At 38.9% G+C, this 23,275-nt stretch overlaps 5 protein-coding genes across 15 annotated transcripts in view; all 5 read right to left on the minus strand.

Annotated features, from left to right (window-relative positions):
* Positions 1 to 32: 32 nt before the first annotated feature.
* On the minus strand, positions 33 to 9,827 carry LOC149130646 (uncharacterized). 4 transcript variants are annotated; one of them, XM_089344469.1, is made up of 3 exons: positions 9,720 to 9,827; positions 4,261 to 4,378; positions 33 to 3,277 (listed from the first exon to the last, which is right to left on the minus strand). In XM_089344469.1, exon 3 carries the CDS (start codon positions 2,902 to 2,904, stop codon positions 1,576 to 1,578), a length of 1,329 nt encoding a protein of 442 aa, XP_089200595.1. In that variant the 5' UTR covers positions 2,905 to 3,277; positions 4,261 to 4,378; positions 9,720 to 9,827; the 3' UTR covers positions 33 to 1,575. The 4 variants fall into 4 exon arrangements, with proteins under 4 accessions (XP_089200595.1, XP_089200596.1, XP_089200598.1 ...); XM_089344470.1 differs by lacking the exon at positions 9,720 to 9,827 and adding an exon at positions 4,737 to 4,809; XM_089344472.1 differs by lacking the exon at positions 4,261 to 4,378 and having other exon boundaries at positions 9,720 to 9,817.
* On the minus strand, positions 6,597 to 14,215 carry LOC149130647 (uncharacterized). Of its 4 annotated transcripts, none has more exons than XM_089344411.1 (2): positions 14,087 to 14,215; positions 6,597 to 9,176 (listed from the first exon to the last, which is right to left on the minus strand). In XM_089344411.1, the coding sequence occupies exon 2, from the start codon at positions 8,917 to 8,919 to the stop codon at positions 7,003 to 7,005; it is 1,917 nt and encodes a 638-aa protein (XP_089200537.1). In that variant the 5' UTR covers positions 8,920 to 9,176; positions 14,087 to 14,215; the 3' UTR covers positions 6,597 to 7,002. The 4 variants fall into 4 exon arrangements, with proteins under 4 accessions (XP_089200537.1, XP_089200535.1, XP_089200534.1 ...); XM_089344409.1 differs by lacking the exon at positions 14,087 to 14,215 and adding an exon at positions 10,194 to 10,325; XM_089344408.1 differs by lacking the exon at positions 14,087 to 14,215 and adding an exon at positions 9,720 to 9,854.
* LOC149130648 (uncharacterized) lies at positions 10,405 to 19,469 on the minus strand. Of its 3 annotated transcripts, XM_089344493.1 has the most exons (3): positions 16,641 to 17,246; positions 14,563 to 14,737; positions 10,405 to 13,563 (listed from the first exon to the last, which is right to left on the minus strand). In XM_089344493.1, the coding sequence occupies exon 3, from the start codon at positions 13,188 to 13,190 to the stop codon at positions 11,946 to 11,948; it is 1,245 nt and encodes a 414-aa protein (XP_089200619.1). In that variant the 5' UTR covers positions 13,191 to 13,563; positions 14,563 to 14,737; positions 16,641 to 17,246; the 3' UTR covers positions 10,405 to 11,945. The 3 variants fall into 3 exon arrangements, with proteins under 3 accessions (XP_089200619.1, XP_089200620.1, XP_089200618.1); XM_089344494.1 differs by lacking the exon at positions 14,563 to 14,737 and having other exon boundaries at positions 16,641 to 19,469; XM_089344492.1 differs by lacking the exons at positions 14,563 to 14,737; positions 16,641 to 17,246 and adding an exon at positions 14,087 to 14,220.
* On the minus strand, positions 16,426 to 19,464 carry LOC149130649 (uncharacterized). The gene has a single exon (XM_089344391.1). The coding sequence runs from the start codon at positions 19,462 to 19,464 to the stop codon at positions 17,305 to 17,307; it is 2,160 nt and encodes a 719-aa protein (XP_089200517.1). The 3' UTR covers positions 16,426 to 17,304.
* LOC149130650 (uncharacterized) overlaps positions 16,426 to 23,275 on the minus strand; it is a 12,236-nt gene continuing 5,386 nt past the window's right edge. For 2 of the 3 annotated variants that reach the window (XM_089344453.1, XM_089344452.1), the window contains exon 2: positions 20,904 to 22,755. In XM_089344453.1, coding sequence (XP_089200579.1) covers positions 20,970 to 22,382 — 1,413 coding nt within the window. In that variant the 5' untranslated portion in view covers positions 22,383 to 22,755 and the 3' untranslated portion in view covers positions 20,904 to 20,969. Of the gene's footprint in view, positions 22,756 to 23,275 lie in introns of all 3 variants that reach the window. The other variant, XM_089344451.1, reaches the window with a different exon arrangement.

Below are 23,275 nucleotides of genomic sequence, written 5' to 3' on the forward strand. Positions count from 1 at the left end.
CTAAGCAAAAAAAAAAAAAGAAAAACATCATATACATTGATGTAAATTTTGATGGATTTAATTAAAAATTTTTATTTCAAATTAAAATTGTAAAAAATCAATGTCAATCCTTTTAATATTTTGGAAAGTTTCTGAACATTTATGATTCATATATTTTCTTAAGATTTGCAGGCTCTGGTAGAGTAATGCACAAGATTTAAGATTCGGTCCTCAACAGGAAAGGGCTGAAATAGTACAATCGCGATTACAAGTGGCTAAAATGTGGTCTCCCCCAAGTGGTTTCTGGTGTAATGTTACTCAACAGGGCATAGCTCTGAGATAACGGAGTCTATATACTTTGAGAGGATACAACTGCAACATTACAGACATGTTGTTAGAAAGCTGAAGGAAAATATCAGAAGATACATTCTTCAGGCCAAGTGAAATGGCAGGAGCCCTACTAGGTAGACTAAGAAAGCTATGCTTGGCTAATATTCATTTTAAGAGTTGTTCATAATTGGGGATCCAACTAAAGACTGTAATGATTACTACTTCTGGTAGAATCCTGTGGATAAGACATTACCTCAATGACCCCTCCTGGAAAATTGGACTGAGAAAATGCATGGATGGACTGATTTCTAAGTAAAGGAAAGAGGCTTGTTTAATCTACTTTTTGAGACACCATCATTAAATACTAAGAAAAATCAATGGTGGGGTACTAAAGTGTAGATGTGCCACACATACGAGGTTATTTTTGTTAATTTTCGTTTTACATTTTAACATCTTTCCATGCTATGTCAAAGCAATCTTTATTTCCATTTGATATATCATGAAAAATCCCTGTAATTAACCAGATTTTCATGCAAGTTTGTTCATCCAAAGCTAATCAGTTCATAAACACAAGCACCACATCACACGAATAGAAATATACACCAATATAATCTGTACAATATTCTTTTCTACTCTAGGCACAAGGCCCGAAATTTCTGGGCAGGGGGCCAGGCAATCAGATTGACCTCAGTACGAAACTGGTACTTAATTTATCAACCCTGGAAGGATGAAAGGCACAGTCGACCTCAGCAGAATTTGAACTCAGGACGTAAAGACAGACAAAATACTGCTAAGCATTCTGCCCGGCATGCTAATATTTCTGTTGGCTCACTTCCAAACAATTTGTGCAGCATTGCATAACCTTATAGTGTTAGCCTTACCCTGGGCACAAGTTGCACTTCAGTTTTGTCAGTAGAAATTAATAGGAGTAAAACATGGCCATTTTTGTCAGATTAAAATAATGAGTAAAACACGCCTAGTCAACAGCTACATTTGTATGCTTTCATGTCTCTCAGAGGCCATTAGGACACATCTTCTACAGCTGGATGCCTTTCCAATTCCCAACACTTACCTCTTTCCAAGGAAAGTGATATTTCCCTAGATCCACGTTCGTTTTGGAGAATATTAGAAATGAATGTAATTCATTTACAACACTTACTCAATACAAAATAAACACTCATGCACACACACACATATATATATATATACACAAAGGGCTTCCACACAGTTTCCATCTACTAAGGTAGACTTTTGAAAATGATAAAGTCACACTTTTGTATGGATAGATATATGTTTAGTTAAGCTAGAGTTTTGAGAAAATGATTTATCACAGAAAGGACAGTGATATGGCCGTTCTCCTGTATGAATACGTATGTGATTAATGAAGGCGTTATTGTGAGAGAACGATTTACCACAGATATCACAATGAAATGGCTTCTCTCCAGTATGAATAAGTTTGTGTTTAGTTACATGGTTACGCTGAGAGAATGATTTACCACAGATATCACAGTGAAATGGCTTCTCTACTGTGTGAATACGTCTGTGAGATGTCAAGTTACATCGATCAGAGAATGATTTACCACAAACATCACAGTGATATGGCTTTTCTCCTGTATGAATACGTCTGTGATTAGTTATTTGGCTACTTTGAGAGAATGATTTACCACAGATATCACAATGAAATGGCTTCTCTCCTGTATGAATATGTTTATGAATAATCAAGACATGTCTGTAAAAAAATGATTTACCACAGATATCACAATAAAATGACTTCTCTCCAGTATGAATACGTTTGTGATTAGTTACATTTATACTCTGAGAGAATGATCTACCACAGATATCACAATGAAATGGCTCTTCTCCAGTATGAATACGTTTGTGTGTAGTTAAATGTATACTCTGAGAGAATGATCTACCACAGATATCACAATGAAATGGCTTTTCTCCAGTATGAATACGTTTGTGTGTAGTTAAATGTATACTCTGAGAGAATGATCTACCACAGATATCACAATGAAATGGTGTTTCTCCAGTATGAATACGTTTGTGTTGAGCTCTTTGGTTTCTTCCAGAGAATGATTTACCACAGATGTTACAGTGATAGGGCTTCTCTCCTGTATGAATACGCTTGTGAGATTTTAAGGTATCAGTTCGTGAGAATGATTGACCACAGATATCACACTGAAATGGTTTCTCTCCTGTATGAACACGTTTGTGTTCAGTTAAGTTACTACGTACAAAGAATGATTTCCCACAGATATCACAATGATGAGGTTTCTCTCCTGTATGAATGCGTTGGTGCCGAGTTAAGCTGCTATTTACAGAGAATGATTTACCACAGATATCACAATGATAAGGTTTCTCTCCTGTATGAATACGTTTGTGTACAGTTAAGGCTCCTCTGTTACAGATTGATTTACCACAGACATCACAATGAAATCGCTTCTCCCCTGTGTGAATACATTTGTGAGTAGTCAGATTATGTTTGTGAGTGAAAGACTTTTTACAGATATCGCAGTCATATGCTGATTGTGGTTTCTCTTGCGACATCTCTTTGGAATAAAAACAATATTCTTCAACTATCTGTTTGTCCATTATTATACTTCTGTCATCACAACATATATGGATACATTTCCTATTGCTGCTCTATAGAATATTCCTATCAAATATTTCTACTGCTCCATTTACATCATCTCCAATCCTTCTTGATATCCAAAAACACTCTAAGATTCCTTTTAAAGTTAATGAAGTCTAACTTCAGTACAAAATAATCTTGAAAACATTCCAAACATTTCACAAGAGAAGCGTTGCTATCAATCTCAGTTGAGAAGAAATATTTCACTGGAATTCTCTGGAGTTCTTAAATCTCTTCTGTACAATATTTTCTTTCAGTCTTTAAAAGGTGATGAATATTGATGATGTCATCTGATGTAGACAATGCTTTCATGCCAATTACATGTGATATTCTCTGAAATAAAAGAGAAGAGATTAAAAATAGTGCGACACACAGAGAAACAGAGAGAAAGACATATATTGTGTGTGTGCGTGCATTTTCTTTTGCCCCATCAACAGTGTGCGAAATAGAAAGTGTGTGACAGAAAATAGCAAAAGGGAGCGAGAGATGACAGAAGCATTAGTAACACTTTATTAAGAGATCAATTTCAGTTTAGGACCGTAAAGATAATACCCTGGGACATAAAATAATTTATCCTGATTTTATATCGTTTATTCGTTTCGTATACACCAATGGATTGTCTTTTGGAAAATAAGAGATCAACAATTCAGTTTGGAAGATTTATCCTGGAGGTAAAAGACAGCAAAACGACCACTTCCAGCAGCAATTATCTTTGTTCCGGTGTTTCTATGTGTTTTCACTTGTATAGGATTACTGTATCGTTGACGGGTTCACATAAAAACAATTCTATTATTTACAAACCTTATTAAAGATTTATTATTATTATGGTAGAGATGGACTATATGTAATCTGAACCTTTCCCCCCCTTATTTATTAATTTTTTTTACGGAATCCCACGTTTTAGGCTATGGAGATTCCGATTCTGAAAAAAAAATTTTTGAAAACTTTCAATTCCCCCCCACCCCACCCCACCAAGCAGGCTATTTACATGCTAGAAATAACAGCCAAATCTCACAAAACTAGTGTTAGGGTTAGGTTTAGGGTCAGGGTTAGGGTAAGGGTTACGGTCAGGGTTAGGGTTAGGGTTTGAGTTAGGGTTAGGTTTACCCTGTGGATCTATATAAAAACCGGGGGGGGGGATCGAAATTTTGAAATTGAGGTTTTTGAAAATTTTTTTCCAGAATCGGATTCTCCATGGTCTGAAACATAGGATTCCGTAAAAAAAAACAAAATTTAAAAGTGGGGGTATACCCAGATTACATATACTCCATCTCCACCATTATTATTATTATTCAAGTAATTCTTTGTTGCCTTACCGTTCCTCGTCACATGGAACCAGTGTCCGATCAAGCAATTATATCGAAGTCGTTAAATGGTGTACGTTGCACTCGGTATGAAGTTGTTCCCCTTTATAACTCGTATATTTCCTCACATCTACGATAGAGGGACAAAGAGGGTTGCTAATTAACAGTTGTTAAAAACACTAATTAAAACGGAAAAGCATAATTTTGTTATATGTATATTCCACAACACATAAAAACAAAACAGGCACGCGAACACAGCTTTATTCGCCGCCTTCCATTTTAGCAGCTGTCACAGAGGTCATGGAGATATCCGAAGTGAATTGTCGAGTTACACCGAAGTTGTCCGAACCAAACTGTCAAGAGTTGTCGAGTTATATCGAAGGAATTCCAATTACTGTATCGTTGAAGGGTTTACATAATAACAATTTTATTATTTCCACACAGTATTAGCGATTCATTATTATTCAAGCAAATCTTTGTCAACTTACCGTTCGTCACATGGAATCAGTCAACGCCCGGTTAGAGATTATATCTAAGTTACGAGAAGGACGTAAGTTGTTCTCGGTATGCAGTTGTTCCCCTTTATATCTCACGTATTTTTTCCTCAATTCTCCGATAGAGGGAGAGAGAGTTTCTAAAGGGAAAAGTATCTAAAAATAGCAACTAAGCAAAAAAAAAAAAAAAAAAGAAAAACATCATATACATTGATGTAAATTTTGATGGATTTAATTTTAAAATTTCATTTCAAATTAAAATTGTAAAAAAATCAATGTCAATCCTTTTAATATTTTGGAAAGTTTCTGAACATTTATGATTCATATATTTTCTTAAGATTTGCAGGCTCTGGTAGAGTAATGCACGAGATTTAAGATTCGGTCCTCAACAGGTAAGGGCTGAAATAGTACAATCGCGATTACAAGTGGCTTAAATGTGGTCTCCCCCAAGTGGTTTCTGGTGTAATGTTACTCAACAGGGCATAGCTCTGAGATAACGGAGTCTATATACTTTGAGAGGATACAACTGCAACATTACAGACATGTTGTTAGAAAGCTGAAGGAAAACATCAGAAGATACCTTCTTCAGGCCAAGTGAAATGGCAGGAGCCCTACTAGGTAGACTAAGAAAGCTATGCTTGGCTAATATTCATTTTAAGAGTTGTTCATACTTGGGGATCCAACTAAAGACTGTAATGATTACTACTTCTGGTAGAATCCTATGGATAAGACTTTACCTCAATCACCCCTCCCGGAAAATTGGACTGAGAAAATGCATGGATGGACTGATTTCTAAATAAAGGAAAGAAGCTTGTTTAGTCTACTTTTTGAAACATCATTATTAAATACTAACAAATATCAATGGTGGGGTACTAAAGTGTAGATGTGCCACATATACGAGGTTATTTTTGTTAATTTTCGTTTTACATTTTAACATCTTTCCATGCTATGTCAAAGCAATCATTATTTCCATTTGATATATCATGAAAAATCCCTGTAATTAACCAGATTTTCATGCAAGTTTGTTCATCCAAAGCTAATCAGTTCATAAACACAAGCACCACATCACACGAATAGAAATATACTCCAATATAATTTGTACAATATTCTTTTCTACTCTAGGCACAAGGCCCGAAATTTTTGGGCAGGGGGCTAGGCAATCAGATTGACCTCAGTACGAAACTGGTACTTAATTTATCGACCCTGGAAGGATGAAAGGCAAAGTCGACCTCAGCAGAATTTGAACTCAGGACGTAAAGACAGACAAAATACTGCTAAGCATTCTGCCCGGCATGCTAATATTTCTGTCGGCTCACTTCCTAACAATTTGTGCAACATTGCATAACCTTATAGTGTTAGCCTTACCCTGGGCACAAGTTGCACTTCAGTTTTGTCAGTAGAAATTAATAGGAGTAAAACATGGCCATTTTTGTCAGATTAAAATAATGAGTAAAACACGCCTAGTCAACAGCCACATTTGTATGCTTTCATGTCTCAAGGAAGCCATTAGGACACATCTACAGCTGGATGCCTTTCCAATTCCCAACACTTACCTCTTTCCAAGGAAAGTGATATTTCCCAATATCCACGTACGATTTTAGAGAATGTCAGAAATGAATATAATTCATTTACAACACTCACACAATACAAAATAAACACTTATGCACACACACATATATATATATATATACACAAAGGGCTTCCACACAGTTTCCATCTACTAAATCAATCCACAAGATTTTGGTAAGACTGGTGGCTATAGTTGAAGACCCTTGTGCAAAGTGTCATGCAGTGGGATTGAACCAGAAACGAAGTGGTTGGAAAGCAAAACTTCTAAAACTCACAAACTAGTGGTGAATATCCTGAAACGAAGGTTTTATTGAGAATTGGATATATATAAAATATAAAGGTGGGTTGTTGCTCTAATACACTGTTACATCTGATGTCCTGTGTGAATATATTGATGGTTATATGAGATATTTTATTATTCATGGTTGCATAGGACAAGGATTTTATAAATAAAACTGGATGCAAATAGACTACCAAATCCTTGTGTATGTTGTAAGAGGATGCTAAAACGGTGAGAAACAGAGAATGTGGCCAGAAAATGGTACCTTGAAGAAAGAACCATGATGAGTACGATTAGAGTCAAGGGTTTATGGCTTACGGACAGGAGAACAGGGCTCACTTGTGATTTGTTTTGAAAAAGATGTTAAAATGTTGGTTTTTAAGAGAAAAATGACTTTTGAAAATGATAAAGTCACACTTTTGTATGGATAGATATATGTTTAGTTAAGTTAGAGTGTTGAGAGAATGATTTACCACAGATATCACAGTGAAATGGCCTTTCTCCGGTATGAATACGTATGTGATTAATGAAGGCGTTATTTTGAGAGAACGATTTACCACAGATATCACAATGAAATGGCTTCTCTCCAGTATGAATAAGTTTGTGTTTAGTTACATGGCTACGCTGAGAGAATGATCTATCACAGATATCACAGTGAAATGGCTTTTCTCCTGTATGAATACGTCTGTGATTAGTTATTTGGCTACTTTGGGAGAATGATTTACCACAGATATCACAATGAAATGGCTTCTCTCCAGTATGAATAAGTTTGTGTTTAGTTACATGGCTACGCTGAGAGAATGATCTATCACAGATATCACAGTGAAATGGCTTCTCTCCTGTATGAATACGCTTGTGAGTAGTTATTTTGCTACTTTGAGAGAATGATTTACCACAGATATCACAGTGAAATGGCCATTCTCCTGTATGAATACGCTTGTGATTAGTTATTTGCCTACTATGAGAGAATGATTTACCACAGATATCACAGTGAAATGGCCTTTCTCCGGTATGAATACGCTTGTGATTAATGAAGATGCAATTGAGATCGAATGATTTACCACAAACATCACAGTGAAATGGCTTCTCTCCTGTGTGAATACGTTTGTGATTAATGAAGGTGCCATTGTGAGAGAATGCTTTCCCACAGATATCACAGTGAAATGGCTTCTCTCCTGTATGAATACGTATGTGAGCTGTCAAGTTACATCGATCAGAGAATGATTTCCCACAAACATCACAGTGAAATGGCTTCTCTCCTGTATGAATACGTTTGTGAGATGTCAAGTTACATCGATCAGAGAACGATTTACCACAAACATCACAGTGAAATGGCTTTTCTCCTGTATGAATACGTCTGTGATTAGTTATTTGGCTACTTTGAGAGAATGATTTACCACAGATATCACAATGAAATGGCTTTTCTCCAGTATGAATACGTTTGTGATTAGTTACATTTATACTCCGAGAGAATGATTTACCACAAACATCACAGTGAAATGGCTTCTCTACTATGTGAATACGTTTGTGAGTAGTTATTTGGGTACTCCTAGAGAATGATTTACCACAAACATCACAATGAAATGGCTTTTCTCCAGTATGAATACGTTTGTGTGTAGTTAAATGTATATTCCGAGAGAATGATATACCACAGATATCACAATGAAATGGCGTTTCTCCAGTATGAATACGTTTGTGTTGAGCTCTTTGGTTTCTTCCAGAGAATGATTTACCACAGATGTTACAGTGATAGGGCTTCTCTCCTGTATGAATACGTTTGTGACATTTTAAGGTATCAGTTCGTGAGAAGGATTGACCACAGATATCACACTGAAATGGTTTCTCTCCTGTATGAACACGTTTGTGTTCAGTTAAATTACTACGTACAAAGAATGATTTCCCACAGATATCACAATGATGAGGTGTCTCTCCTGTATGAATGCGTTGGTGCCGAGTTAAGCTGCTATTTAGAGAGAATGATTTACCACAGATATCACAATGATAAGGTTTCTCTTCTGTATGAATGTGTTTGTGCCGAGTTAAACTGCTATTTACAGAGAATGATTTACCACAGATATCACAATGATAAGGTTTCTCTCCTGTATGAATACGTTTGTGTACAGATAAGGCTCCTCTCTTAGAGACTGATTTACCACAGACATCACAATGAAATCGCTTCTCCCCTGTGTGAATACATTTGTGAGTAGTCAGATTATGTTTGTGAGTGAAAGACTTTTTACAGATATCGCAGTCATATGCTGATTGTGGTTTCTCTTGCGACATCTCTTTGGAATAAAAACAATATTCTTCAACTATCTGTTTGTCCATTATTATACTTCTGTCATCACAACATATATGGATACATTTCCTATCAAATATTTCTACTGCTCCATTTACATCATCTCCAATCCTTCTTGATATCCGAAAACACTCTAAGATTCCTTTTAAAGTTAATGAAGTCTAACTTCAGTACAAAATAATCTTGAAGACATTCCAAACATTTCACAAGAGAAGCGTTGCTATGATGAATATTGATGATGTCATCTGATGGAAACAATGCTTTCATGCCACTTACATGTGATATTCTGAAATAAAAGAGAAGAGATTAAAAATAGTGCGTCACACAGACAAAAAAAATCACACACAGAGAAACAGAGAGAAAGACATATATTGTGTGTGTGCGTGCATTTTCTTTTGCCCCATCAACAGTGTGCGAAATAGAAAGTGTGTGACAGAAAATAGCAAAAGGGAGCGAGAGATGACAGAAGCATTAGTAACACTTTATTAAGAGATCAATTTCAGTTTAGGACCGTAAAGATAATACCCTGGGACATAAAATAATTTATCCTGATTTTATATCGTTTATTCGTTTCGTATACACCAATGGATTGTCTTTTGGAAAATAAGAGATCAACAATTCAGTTTGGAAGATTTATCCTGGAGGTAAAAGACAGCAAAACGACCACTTGCAGCAGCAAATATCTTTGTTCCGGTGTTTCTATGTGTTTTCACTTGTATAGGATTACTGTATCGTTGACGGGTTCACATAAAAAAAATTCTATTATTTACAAACCTTATTAAAGATTTATTACTATTATTATCATTCAAGTAATTCTTTGTCACCTTACCGTTCGTTCTCACATGGAACCAGTGTCCGATCAAGCCGTTATCGAAGTCGTTAAATGGTGTCCGTTGCACTCGGTATGAAGTTGTTCCCCTTTATAGCTCGTATATTTCCCCACATCTCCGATAGAGGGACAAACAGGGTTGCTAATTAACAGGTGTTAAAAACACTAATTAAAACGGAAAAGCATAATTTCGTTATATGTATATTCCACAACACATAAAAACAGAACAGGCACGCGAACACAGCTTTATTCTCCGCCTTCCATTTTAGCAGCTGTCACAGAGTTCACGGAGATATCCGAAGTGAATTGTCGAGTTACACCGAAGTTGTCCGAACCGACCCGTCAAGAGCCGTTGAGTTATATCGAAGTAATTCCAATTACTGTATCGTTGAAGGGTTTACATAAAAACAATTTTATTATTTCCACACAGTATTAGCGATTCATTATTATTCAAGCAAATCTTTGTCAACTTACCGTTCGTCACATGGAATCAGTCAATGCCCGGTTAGAGATTATATCTAAATCACTAGAATGATGTAATTTGTTCTCGGTATGGAGTTGTTCCCCTTTATATCTCATGTATTTTTTCCTCAATTCTCCGATAGAGGGAGAGAGAGTTTCTAAAGGGAAAAGTATCTAAAAATAGCAACTAAGCAAAAAAAAAAAAAGAAAGAAAAACATCATATACATTGATGTAAATTTTGATGGATTTAATTCAAAAATTTTATTTCAAATTAAAATTGTAAAAAATCAATGTCAATCCTTTTAATATTTTGGAAAGTTTCTGAACATTTATGATTCATATATTTTCTGAAGATTTGCAGGCTCTGGTAGAGTAATGCACGAGATTTAAGATTCGGTCCTCAACAGGAAAGGGCTGAAATAGTACAATCGCGATTACAAGTGGCTAAAATGTGGTCTCCCCCAAGTGGTTTCTGGTGTAATGTTACTCAACAGGGCATAGCTCTGAGATAACGGAGTCTATATACTTTGAGAGGATACAACTGCAACATTACAGACATGTTGTTAGAAAGCTGAAGGAAAATATCAGAAGATACATTCTTCAGGCCAAGTGAAATGGCAGGAGCCCTACTAGGTAGACTAAGAAAGCTATGCTTGGCTAATATTTATTTTAAGAGTTGTTCATAATTGGGGATCCAACTAAAGACTGTAATGATTACTACTTCTGGTAGAATCCTGTGGATAAGACTTTACCTCAATGACCCCTCCTGGAAAATTGGACTGAGAAAATGCATGGATGGACTGATTTCTAAGTAAAGGAAAGAGGCTTGTTTAATCTACTTTTTGAGACACCATCATTAAATACTAAGAAAAATCAATGGTGGGGTACTAAAGTGTAGATGTGCCACACATACGAGGTTATTTTTGTTAATTTTCGTTTTACATTTTAACATCTTTCCATGCTATGTCAAAGCAATCTTTATTTCCATTTGATATATCATGAAAAATCCCTGTAATTAACCAGATTTTCATGCAAGTTTGTTCATCCAAAGCTAATCAGTTCATAAACACAAGCACCACATCACACGAATAGAAATATACTCCAATATAATCTGTACAATATTCTTTTCTACTCTAGGCACAAGGCCCGAAATTTCTGGGCAGGGGGCCAGGCAATCAGATTGACCTCAGTACGAAACTGGTACTTAATTTATCGACCCTGGAAGGATGAAAGGCACAGTCGACCTCAGCAGAATTTGAACTCAGGACGTAAAGACAGACAAAATACTGCTAAGCATTCTGCCCGGCATGCTAATATTTCTGTTGGCTCACTTCCAAACAATTTGTGCAACATTGCATAACCTTATAGTGTTAGCCTTACCCTGGGCACAAGTTGCACTTCAGTTTTGTCAGTAGAAATTAATAGGAGTAAAACATGGCCATTTTTGTCAGATTAAAATAATGAGTAAAACACGCCTAGTCAACAGCTACATTTGTATGCTTTCATGTATCAAGGAGGCCATTAGGACACATCTTCTACAGCTGGATGCCTTTCCAATTCCCAACACTTACCTTTCCAAGGAAAGTGATATTTCCCTAGATCCACGTTCGTTTTGGAGAATATTAGAAATGAATGTAATTCATTTACAACACTTACTCAATACAAAATAAACACTCATGCACACACACACATATATATATATATACACAAAGGGCTTCCACACAGTTTCCATCTACTAAGGTAGACTTTTGAAAATGATAAAGTCACACTTTTGTATGGATAGATATATGTTTAGTTAAGCTAGAGTTTTGAGAAAATGATTTATCACAGAAAGGACAGTGATATGGCCGTTCTCCTGTATGAATACGTATGTGATTAATGAAGGCGTTATTGTGAGAGAACGATTTACCACAGATATCACAATGAAATGGCTTCTCTCCAGTATGAATAAGTTTGTGTTTAGTTACATGGTTACGCTGAGAGAATGATTTACCACAGATATCACAGTGAAATGGCTTCTCTACTGTGTGAATACGTCTGTGAGATGTCAAGTTACATCGATCAGAGAATGATTTACCACAAACATCACAGTGATATGGCTTTTCTCCTGTATGAATACGTCTGTGATTAGTTATTTGGCTACTTTGAGAGAATGATTTACCACAGATATCACAATGAAACGGCTTCTCTCCTGTATGAATATGTTTATGAATAATCAAGACATGTCTGTAAAAAAATGATTTACCACAGATATCACAATAAAATGACTTCTCTCCAGTATGAATACGTTTGTGATTAGTTACATTTATACTCTGAGAGAATGATCTACCACAGATATCACAATGAAATGGCTCTTCTCCAGTATGAATACGTTTGTGTGTAGTTAAATGTATACTCTGAGAGAATGATCTACCACAGATATCACAATGAAATGGTGTTTCTCCAGTATGAATACGTTTGTGTTGAGCTCTTTGGTTTCTTCCAGAGAATGATTTACCACAGATGTTACAGTGATAGGGCTTCTCTCCTGTATGAATACGCTTGTGAGATTTTAAGGTATCAGTTCGTGAGAATGATTGACCACAGATATCACACTGAAATGGTTTCTCTCCTGTATGAACACGTTTGTGTTCAGTTAAGTTACTACGTACAAAGAATGATTTCCCACAGATATCACAATGATGAGGTTTCTCTCCTGTATGAATGCGTTGGTGCCGAGTTAAGCTGCTATTTACAGAGAATGATTTACCACAGATATCACAATGATAAGGTTTCTCTCCTGTATGAATACGTTTGTGTACAGTTAAGGCTCCTCTGTTACAGATTGATTTACCACAGACATCACAATGAAATCGCTTCTCCCCTGTGTGAATACATTTGTGAGTAGTCAGATTATGTTTGTGAGTGAAAGACTTTTTACAGATATCGCAGTCATATGCTGATTGTGGTTTCTCTTGCGACATCTCTTTGGAATAAAAACAATATTCTTCAACTATCTGTTTGTCCATTATTATACTTCTGTCATCACAACATATATGGATACATTTCCTATTGCTGCTCTATAGAATATTCCTATCAAATATTTCTACTGCTCCATTTACATCATCTCCAATCCTTCTTGATATCCGAAAACACTCTAAGATTCCTTTTAAAGTTAATGAAGTCTAACTTCAGTACAAAATAATCTTGTAGACATTCCAAACATTTCACAAGAGAAATGTTGCTATCAATCTCAGTTGAGAAGAAATATTTCACTGGAATTCTCTGGAGTTCTTAAATCTCTTCTGTACAATATTTTCTTTCAGTCTTTAAAAGGTGATGAATATTGATGATGTCATCTGATGTAGACAATGCTTTCATGCCAATTACATGTGATATTCTCTGAAATAAAAGAGAAGAGATTAAAAATAGTGCGACACACAGAGAAACAGAGAGAAAGACATATATTGTGTGTGTGCGTGCATTTTCTTTTGCCCCATCAACAGTGTGCGAAATAGAAAGTGTGTGACAGAAAATAGCAAAAGGGAGCGAGAGATGACAGAAGCATTAGTAACACTTTATTATGAGATCAATTTCAGTTTAGGACCGTAAAGATAATACCCTGGGACATAAAATAATTTATCCTGATTTTATATCGTTTATTCGTTTCGTATACACCAATGGATTGTCTTTTGGAAAATAAGAGATCAACAATTCAGTTTGGAAGATTTATCCTGGAGGTAAAAGACAGCAAAACGACCACTTGCAGCAGCAAATATCTTTGTTCCGGTGTTTCTATGTGTTTTCACTTGTATAGGATTACTGTATCGTTGACGGGTTCACATAAAAACAATTCTATTATTTACAAACCTTATTAAAGATTTATTACTATTATTATCATTCAAGTAATTCTTTGTCACCTTACCGTTCGTTCTCACATGGAACCAGTGTCCGATCAAGCAATTATATCGAAGTCGTTAAATGGTGTACGTTGCACTCGGTATGAAGTTGTTCCCCTTTATAACTCATATTTTTCCTCACATCTCCGATAGAGGGAGAGACAGGGTTGCTAATTAACAGTTGTTAAAAACACTAATTAAAACGGAAAAGCATAATTTCGTTATATGTATATTCCACAACACATAAAAACAAAACAGGCACGCGAACACAGCTTTATTCGCCGCCTTCCATTTTAGCAGCTGTCACAGAGGTCACGGAGATATCCGAAGTGAATTGTCGAGTTACACCGAAGTTGTCCGAACCGAACTGTCAAGAGTTGTCGAGTTATATCGAAGGAATTCCAATTACTGTATCGTTGAAGGGTTTACATAATAACAATTTTATTATCTCCACACAGTATTAGCGATTCATTATTATTCAAGCAAATCTTTGTCAACTTACCGTTCGTCACATGGAATCAGTCAATGCCCGGATAGAGATTATATCTAAGTCACTAGAATGATGTAATTTGTTCTCGGTATGGAGTTGTTCCCCTTTATATCTCATGTATTTTTTCCACAATTCTCCGATAGAGGGAGAGAGAGTTTCTAAAGGGAAAAGTATCTAAAAATAGCAACTAAGCAAAAAAAAAAAAAAAAAAAAACGGAAAAAACATATACATTGATGTAAATTTTGATGGATTTAATTTAAAAATTTCATTTCAAATTAAAATTGTAAAAAATCAATGTCAATCCTTTTGATATTTTGGAAAGTTTCTGAACATTTATGATTCATATATTTTCTGAAGATTTGCAGGCTCTGATAGAGTAATGCACCAGATTTAAGATTCGGTCCTCAACAGGTAAGGGCTGAAATAGTACAATCGCGATTACAAGTGGCTAAAATGTGGTCTCCCCCAAGTGGTTTCTGGTGTAATGTTACTCGACAGGGCATAGCTCTGAGATAACGGAGTCTATATACTTTGAGAGGATACAACTGCAACATTACAGACATGTTGTTAGAAAGCTGAAGGAAAATATCAGAAGATACATTCTTCAGGCCAAGTGAAATGGCAGGAGCCCTACTAGGTAGACTAAGAAAGCTATGCTTGGCTAATATTCATTTTAAGAGTTGTTCATACTTGGGGATCCAACTAAAGACTGTAATGATTACTACTTCTGGTAGAATCCTATGGATAAGACTTTACCTCAATCACCCCTCCCGGAAAATTGGACTGAGAAAATGCATGGATGGACTGATTTCTAAATAAAGGAAAGAAGCTTGTTTAGTCTACTTTTTGAAACATCATTATTAAATACTAACAAATATCAATGGTGGGGTACTAAAGTGTAGATGTGCCACACATACGAGGTTATTTTTGTTAATTTTCGTTTTGCATTTTAACATCTTAACATGCTTTGTCAAAGCAATCTTTATTTCCATTTGATATATCATGAAAAATCCCTGTAATTAACCAGATTTTCATGCAAGTTTGTTCATCCAAAGCTAATCAGTTCATAAACACAAGCACCACATCACACAAATAGAAATATACTCCAATATAATTTGTACAATATTCTTTTCTACTCGAGGCACAAGGCCCGAAATTTCTGGGCAGGGGGCCAGGCAATCAGATTGACCTCAGTACGAAACTGGTACTTAATTTATCGACCATGGAAGGATGAAAGGCAAAGTCGACCTCAGCAGAATTTGAACTCAGGACGTAAAGACAGACAAAATACTGCTAAGCATTCTGCCCGGCATGCTAATACTTCTGTCGGCTCACTTCCTAACAATTTGTGCAACATTGCATAACCTTATAGTGTTAGCCTTACCCTGGGCACAAGTTGCACTTCAGTTTTGTCAGTAGAAATTAATAGGAGTAAAACATGGCCATTTTTGTCAGATTAAAATAATGAGTAAAACACGCCTAGTCAACAGCCACATTTGTATGCTTTCATGACTCAAGGAAGCCATTAGGACACATCTTCTACAGCTGGATGCCTTTCCAATTCCCAACACTTACCACTTTCCAAGGAAAGTGATATTTCCCCATAACCAGGTACGATTTTAGAGAATGTTAGAAATGAATATAATTCATTTACAACACTTACACAATACAAAATAAACACTCATGCACACACACACACATATATATATATATATACACAAAGGGCTTCCACACAGTTTCCATCTACTAAATCAATCCACAAGGTTTTGGTAACACTGGTGGCTATAGTTGAAGACCCTTGTGCAAAGTGTCATGCAGTGGGATTGAACCAGAAACGAAGTGGTTGGAAAGCAAAACTTCTAAAACACACAAACTAGTGGTGAATATCCTGAAACGAAGGTTTTATTGAGAATTGGATATATATGAAATATAAAGGTGGGTCGTTGCTCTCATACACTGTTATATCTGATGTCCTGTGTGAATATATTGATGGTTATATGAGATATTTTATTAATCATGGTTGCTGTGGTGTGATAGAGGAAAAAAGACAACAAGAAGCATAAGGACAGAATGAAACGTTGGACCTTACCTTCTCGACCGCAGCGGAGTACACGATCGCTCCTGATCAAAACACGTCTTTCTCGTAACCTCTCTGTTTTCTGACTGCCCCCACGTGCTAGCCTTCGACCGCGTGTCGCCGACTTCCCGTGTGACCCTTCCAGTCTGGCTTCACCTCTCTCCACCACAACACACAGGTGATCACAGCCCATAACACCACCCCCCTGATCTATAGATCATTCAAGCGGCTCTCCCACTCACTCTTCCCTCCCGAACTACCTTAATTGGTTTCATAATCAGCCAACCAGGGAGGAGGGTACCGCTCCCTCTGTGGTCGCTGTGCGACCCCGGGACTGGCCTGAGTTCCTGGCGCGCTGCTTTCATCATCTTGCCTACTGCTGCTGTCTTCATCATCCTGCCCACTGCAGCTGGTTCCATCCTCTGAAGCACTGACAATCTTCCGCACATCCAAAACATGGCGTGGCATACCATCGACTGAGACGTTGTTCTTTGAATTGATGGAGGTTATAGTTCCTTTCCCCCATTGTGATGTGCACCGTGCATTTGGGGGTTTTACCCAAACTTCTTCCCCGATCTGCACGAAAGTGTGCTCTTCTTCTCCCCGGAGTCGCATTGATGCAATACACGGGTGCTTCCACTCGTACCTGAATATTGCCCTGTGTGGCACTGACTCCTCAGCCTGTCCTGACCTGGGCAACATATTGTACCAAAATACGGCCTTGATTGGCGAAATGTGGCCCCTCTCTGCCATGGTCTTGATGGTACGATGATGCCTTTCCACTTGGCCGGTATGCCGCCCTGAAGAAGCGGCTGACCTGCCACCCGTCAAGCATTTCTTTCAGCACCTCCGAGCGAAATGCAGTGCCATTATCCAGCAGTAGCTCATCCACGGGGCCTCGTTCCAGGAATATCCCATTTAATACCCCTGCGATTTCCTCTGCAGTCCCCGTCTTCATCTCCCTCCATATGGCCATCCGCCCCGGTCCGCAGTCAACCATTGAGAGGTACGTCCCCTGCCAGTTGTGTGTTACGTCCACTGCTAGTCGTTTCCAGTTGTGGGCCACTGGAATACTTCCCGCCTCATGTATGCCCAGAGCAGGGTCAATAGACTGGCACCTGTCACAGCTGCTAACCACTCTCTGCACGCTCCGCCTCGTTACCTCGGAATCAACTTTCCTGGCTAGGAAAAATGTCCTGTCCACTCCCATGTGATGCATGGTATGCAGTCTCCTCAACTCCGAGTCACTCAGACAGCATACTGCAGCCACAGCCTGCTCCGCATCCTCTGACACCTGCAACCAAGCTCGCTTTACCCTGGTTAGGACGTCTGCCCTGTTCTTTTCGGAAGGCACAAAAATTACACTCAGCTCCAGATCGAACTCAGCGGTTAGCTCCCGCAATATTCCCAATCGGCGCTTTACCAGCATCTCCGCAGCCCCTTTGGTTCGCACCCTCCGCTCATTGGTGATGACTGCCGTCACCGAACCAAGCACAGTGGCCGAATCGGTTCTAATTTCGATGGTGCACAGCCCCCACTTCAAGGCCAGGTTCACCCCCTTCAGCACGGCATCCAACTCCGCCACGTTGATATGGTTGCAGTCATCCATCTTCCTGAGCCAGGCTGCATCTTCCACCATGGTGCCTCCCATTTCCAAGACAACCCCTATTGCGATGCTACTGGCATCACACCAAACGATCCCACTCTTTGATTTGGGAACATACCAACTGCCCCTCACTGGATCCTCTGCTCTCACTCTGACCAAGACTTCCTGCATCATGTCGGTCGCTTTCTCCCCAACTCTGTCATTCCACTTTGCTCCATCGGCTCGTCTCTTGATGAAGCTACATGCTGGCCGAAGCCATCCTGCAACCGGGTAATGTCCCACCAGCTTCCCGCACGCCGAGAACAGTTCCCGTCTACTCACGCTGGTGCCCAGTTCAGGGATCTCGTTCCCACGCTGAAACACAAACGCACCGGCCTTGTCTCTCCGTAGCTTGGGGCCCAGTGCAGCGCCTCCTTCCATAGCCTCTGGTGGCTTGGTGACCAGTCTGAACTTCTTCAGGTGGCCTATGACCTCCGTTGCTGGCATTATGGTTTCATCCACAAGGATGTCATCAATGTACGAATTGGTGGCCCTTTTTACTCTGTCCACCTTTCCCAGGATGGCCTTGAGGATTGTTGCCATAATTTTTGGCGCTGAATTTAGCCCAAACCCCAGCCTGGTCAAACAGTATGTCCGGCCCTTATACCTGACAAGCTGATGCTTCCGCAGTCTCTCAGCCACATGCACCTGCAGGTATGCCGACTTCAAATCGACGATCGTGGAGGCCCCTGTCATCTGCCTCCATTCTCGCAAGGTGTCCCCGCAGACATCTCTGGCCTCGCCGCCCGTATGACATGATATGTGGTCATTCAGCTCTCGGAAGTCAAGCACTGGTCTGACCTTATGCTTCGTGGGCTGTACCACCGCCATCAGCAGCAGGACTCCGCTCTCTCCTTCTTCTTCCCAAGGGATCAATATGCCCTCCTTAATCCACCGCTCCACCTCCCCCTCGAACTCACTTCTGGCATCTCCTTTCAAAGTATGCTGGTAGCAGCCCACTTTATTTTTTAACGTCGGGGGCTCTCCCCTCCAGTGCCACTCCACTGTCCACCTCTGGCCATCGAAGGCGGCACGAAAATCCTGGTCTTCAATAGTGTGCATGGCATAGTTTTCTTCGCGGTTCTCACCAATGCATGGCGTCGCCATACACGGTTTCCCCGCGACCCCGAAAGTCACACCGGCCTCGTTGACAGTGACACCTCCTAAAAGGGCGATTGCATCCATCCCCATCACCACATCAATCTCATCCACCAAGTGGCCAACTACAATTGCTTGCAGCGTCAGCTTTGCTCCCTGCACCTCAGTAATGCCTTCACAGCGTACCCCTCTTCTGTCGACTGCCCTCACACTGCTTTCTCCACTCCCGGAGTCATTAGGGTCGTTGTACAGCCTGTGTCCACGAGGGCACGCTACATCTTCCCATCCACTAGAACATCAACAACGGGTAGAAAAAATTGCGCCTTTATTGATCCGAAGTAGTCTCCCTTAGACCGTTTCCCTGCAGACATTCGCTGGCTATATGTCCCTTTTTTCGACAACGGTAGCAAATGACCTCAGGCTTGGGTAACTTGCAGTCTCACACCATGTGCGGGCCCTTACACAGGAAACACTGTCCTTTGAACGGTCGCATACGTTCCTTGTTCGACCCCTCTCTGCTACTCCTTGGTCGGCCACTTTTTGCTGTCGCCGCTGCTGCCAACGGTGTCGATCTACAACACGAAACTAACATATGAGCCCTCGTTATTATATCCGCCATGGGCATGGCGTTAACGTCCGGCAGTTTCTGCAATTCGACCAACAGGTGGTCAGGAAACCCAGTTACAAACGCCAACTTTACTGTTTGATCCAGCGATTCTCCCTCGTACCCCGCCAGTCTAGCCAACCTCCAAAGTTCGTTGGCAAACACGTCGACCTGTTCGCCGGTCCACTTCGCTCTCCCCAGGCGAGCGTACGCCTCAAACATTCCTCCTGCGAAGGCCTCCATAAAGCGGATTTCTATTTTCTCCGCACTAACTTGGTCCCTGTCTTCCATCTCTAAAAATAGCGCCAACGCCGGACCATCCAAGTAGAGCGGTAGAATACTTGCCAAGTCGCGTATCCCTTGGAGCTTCGCGACCAGCTTCATCTTTTTTAGCCATGCGACCACGTCCGTGTCGCCGCAAAACGGTTTAATTATATCACTACAAATCCGGACTACACTAAGTTTTTTTTTTTTTTTTTTTTCCTTATGGGCCAAAATAGCTTGTGGTGTGATGGACAGAATGAAACGTTGGACCTTACCTTGTCGACCGCAGCGGAGTACACGATCGCTCCTGATCAGAACATGTCTTTCTCCTAACCTCTCTGTTTTCTGACTGCCCCCACATGCTAGCCTTCGGCCGCGTGTCGCCGACTTCCCGTGTGACCCTTCCGGTCTGGCTTCACCTCTGTCCACCACAACACAGCTGATCACAGCCCATAACACCACAGTTGCATAGGACAAGGATTTTATAAATAAAACTGGATGCAAATAGACTACCAAATCCTTGTGTATGTTGTAAGAGGATGCTAAAATGATGAGAAACAGAGAATGTGGCCAGAAAATGGTACCTTGAAGAAAGAACCATGATGAGTACAATTAGAGTCACGGGTTAATGGCTTACGGACAGGAGAACAGGGCTCACTTGTGATTTGTTTTGAAAAAGATGTTAAAATGTTGGTTTTTAAGAGAAAAATGACTTTTGAAAATGTTAAAGTCACACTTTTGTATGGATAGATATATGTTTAGTTAAGTTAGAGTTTTGAGAGAATGATTTATCACAGAAAGGACAGTGATATGGCTTTTCTCCTGTATGAATACGTATGTGATTAACGAAGGTGTTACTGTGAGAGAACGATTTACCACAGATATCACAATGAAATGGCTTCTCTCCAGTATGAATAAGTTTGTGTTTAGTTACATGGCTACGCTGAGAGAATGATCTATCACAGATATCACAGTGAAATGGCTTCTCTCCTGTGTGAATACGTTTGTGATTAGTTATTTCACTACTTTGAGAGAATGATCTACCACAGATATCACAGTGAAATGGCCTTTCTCCTGTATGAATACGCTTGTGATTAATGAAGGTGTTATTGTGAGAGAACGATTTACCACAAACATCACAGTGAAACGGCTTCTCTCCTGTGTGAATACGTTTGTGATTAATGAAGTTGCAATTGTGAGAGAATGATTTCCCACAGATATCACAGTGAAATGGCTTCTCTCCTGTATGAATACGTCTGTGAGATGTCAAGTTACATCGATCAGAGAATGATTTACCACAAACATCACAGTGATACGGCTTTTCTCCTGTATGAATACGTCTGTGATTAGTTATTTGGCTACTTCGAGAGAATGATTTACCACAGATATCACACTGAAATGGTTTCTCTCCTGTATGAATACGTATGTGTGTAGTTAAATGTATACTCTGAGAGAATGACCTACCACAGATATCACAATGAAATGGCTTTTCTCCTGTATGAATACGTTTGTGTTCGGCACTTTGGTTTCTTCCAGAGAATGATTTACCACAAATATCACACTGATATGGCTTCTCTCCTGTATGAATGCGCTTGTGAGATTTTAAGGTACCAGTTCGTGAGAATGATTCACCACAGACATCACACTGAAATGGTTTCTCTCCTGTATGAACACGTTTGTGTTCAGTTAAATTACTACGTACAAAGAATGATTTCCCACAGATATCACAATGATGAGGTTTCTCTCCTGTATGAAAACGTTTGTGCAGAGTTAAGCTGCTAATTACAGAGAATGATTTCCCACAGGTATCACAATGATAAGGTTTCTCTCCTATATGAATGTGTTTGTGCCGAGTTAAACTGCTATTTACAGAGAATGATTTACCACAAATATCACAATGATAAGGTTTCTCTCCTGTATGAATACGTTTGTGTACAGATAAGGCTCCTCTCTTAGAGACTGATTTACCACAGACATCACAATGAAATCGCTTCTCCCCTGTGTGAATACATTTGTGAGTAGTCAGATTATGTTTGTGAGTGAAAGACTTTTTACAGATATCGCAGTCATATGCTGATTGTGGTTTCTCTTGCGACATCTCTTTGGAATAAAAACAATATTCTTCAACTATCTGTTTGTCCATTATTATACTTCTGTCATCACAACATATATGGATACATTTCCTATTGCTGCTCTATAGAATATTCCTATCAAATATTTCTACTGCTCCATTTACATCATCTCCAATCCTTCTTGATATCCGAAAACACTCTAAGATTCCTTTTAAAGTTAATGAAGTCTAACTTCAGTACAAAATAATCTTGTAGACATTCCAAACATTTCACAAGAGAAATGTTGCTATCAATCTCAGTTGAGAAGAAATATTTCACTGGAATTCTCTGGAGTTCTTAAATCTCTTCTGTACAATATTTTCTTTCAGTCTTTAAAAGGTGATGAATATTGATGATGTCATCTGATGTAGACAATGCTTTCATGCCAATTACATGTGATATTCTCTGAAATAAAAGAGAAGAGATTAAAAATAGTGCGACACACAGAGAAACAGAGAGAAAGACATATATTGTGTGTGTGCGTGCATTTTCTTTTGCCCCATCAACAGTGTGCGAAATAGAAAGTGTGTGACAGAAAATAGCAAAAGGGAGCGAGAGATGACAGAAGCATTAGTAACACTTTATTAAGAGATCAATTTCAGTTTTGGACCGTAAAGATAATACCCTGGGACATAAAATAATTTATCCTGATTTTATATCGTTTATTCGTTTCGTATACACCAATGGATTGTCTTTTGGAAAATAAGAGATCAACAATTCAGTTTGGAAGATTTATCCTGGAGGTAAAAGACAGCAAAACGACCACTTCCAGCAGCAATTATCTTTGTTCCGTTGTTTCTATGTGTTTTCACTTGTATAGGATTACTGTATCGTTGACGGGTTCACATAAAAACAATTCTATTATTTACAAACCTTATTAAAGATTTATTACTATTATTATCATTCAAGTAATTCTTTGTCACCT

Source organism: Octopus bimaculoides, chromosome 28 (assembly GCF_046866305.1).
Source record: "Octopus bimaculoides isolate indiv1 chromosome 28, ASM4686630v1, whole genome shotgun sequence".
Lineage (NCBI taxonomy): Eukaryota > Metazoa > Mollusca > Cephalopoda > Octopoda > Octopodidae > Octopus > Octopus bimaculoides.

What these genes read in the sequence shown, in the direction of transcription:
- LOC149130646 (XM_089344469.1), bottom strand. Translation starts at nt 2,904, where the DNA reads ATGGACAAACAGATAGTTGAAGAATATTGTTTTTATTCCAAAGAGATG.
- LOC149130647 (XM_089344411.1), bottom strand. Translation starts at nt 8,919, where the DNA reads ATGGACAAACAGATAGTTGAAGAATATTGTTTTTATTCCAAAGAGATG.
- LOC149130648 (XM_089344494.1), bottom strand. Translation starts at nt 13,190, where the DNA reads ATGGACAAACAGATAGTTGAAGAATATTGTTTTTATTCCAAAGAGATG.
- LOC149130649 (XM_089344391.1), bottom strand. Translation starts at nt 19,464, where the DNA reads ATGGGGATGGATGCAATCGCCCTTTTAGGAGGTGTCACTGTCAACGAG.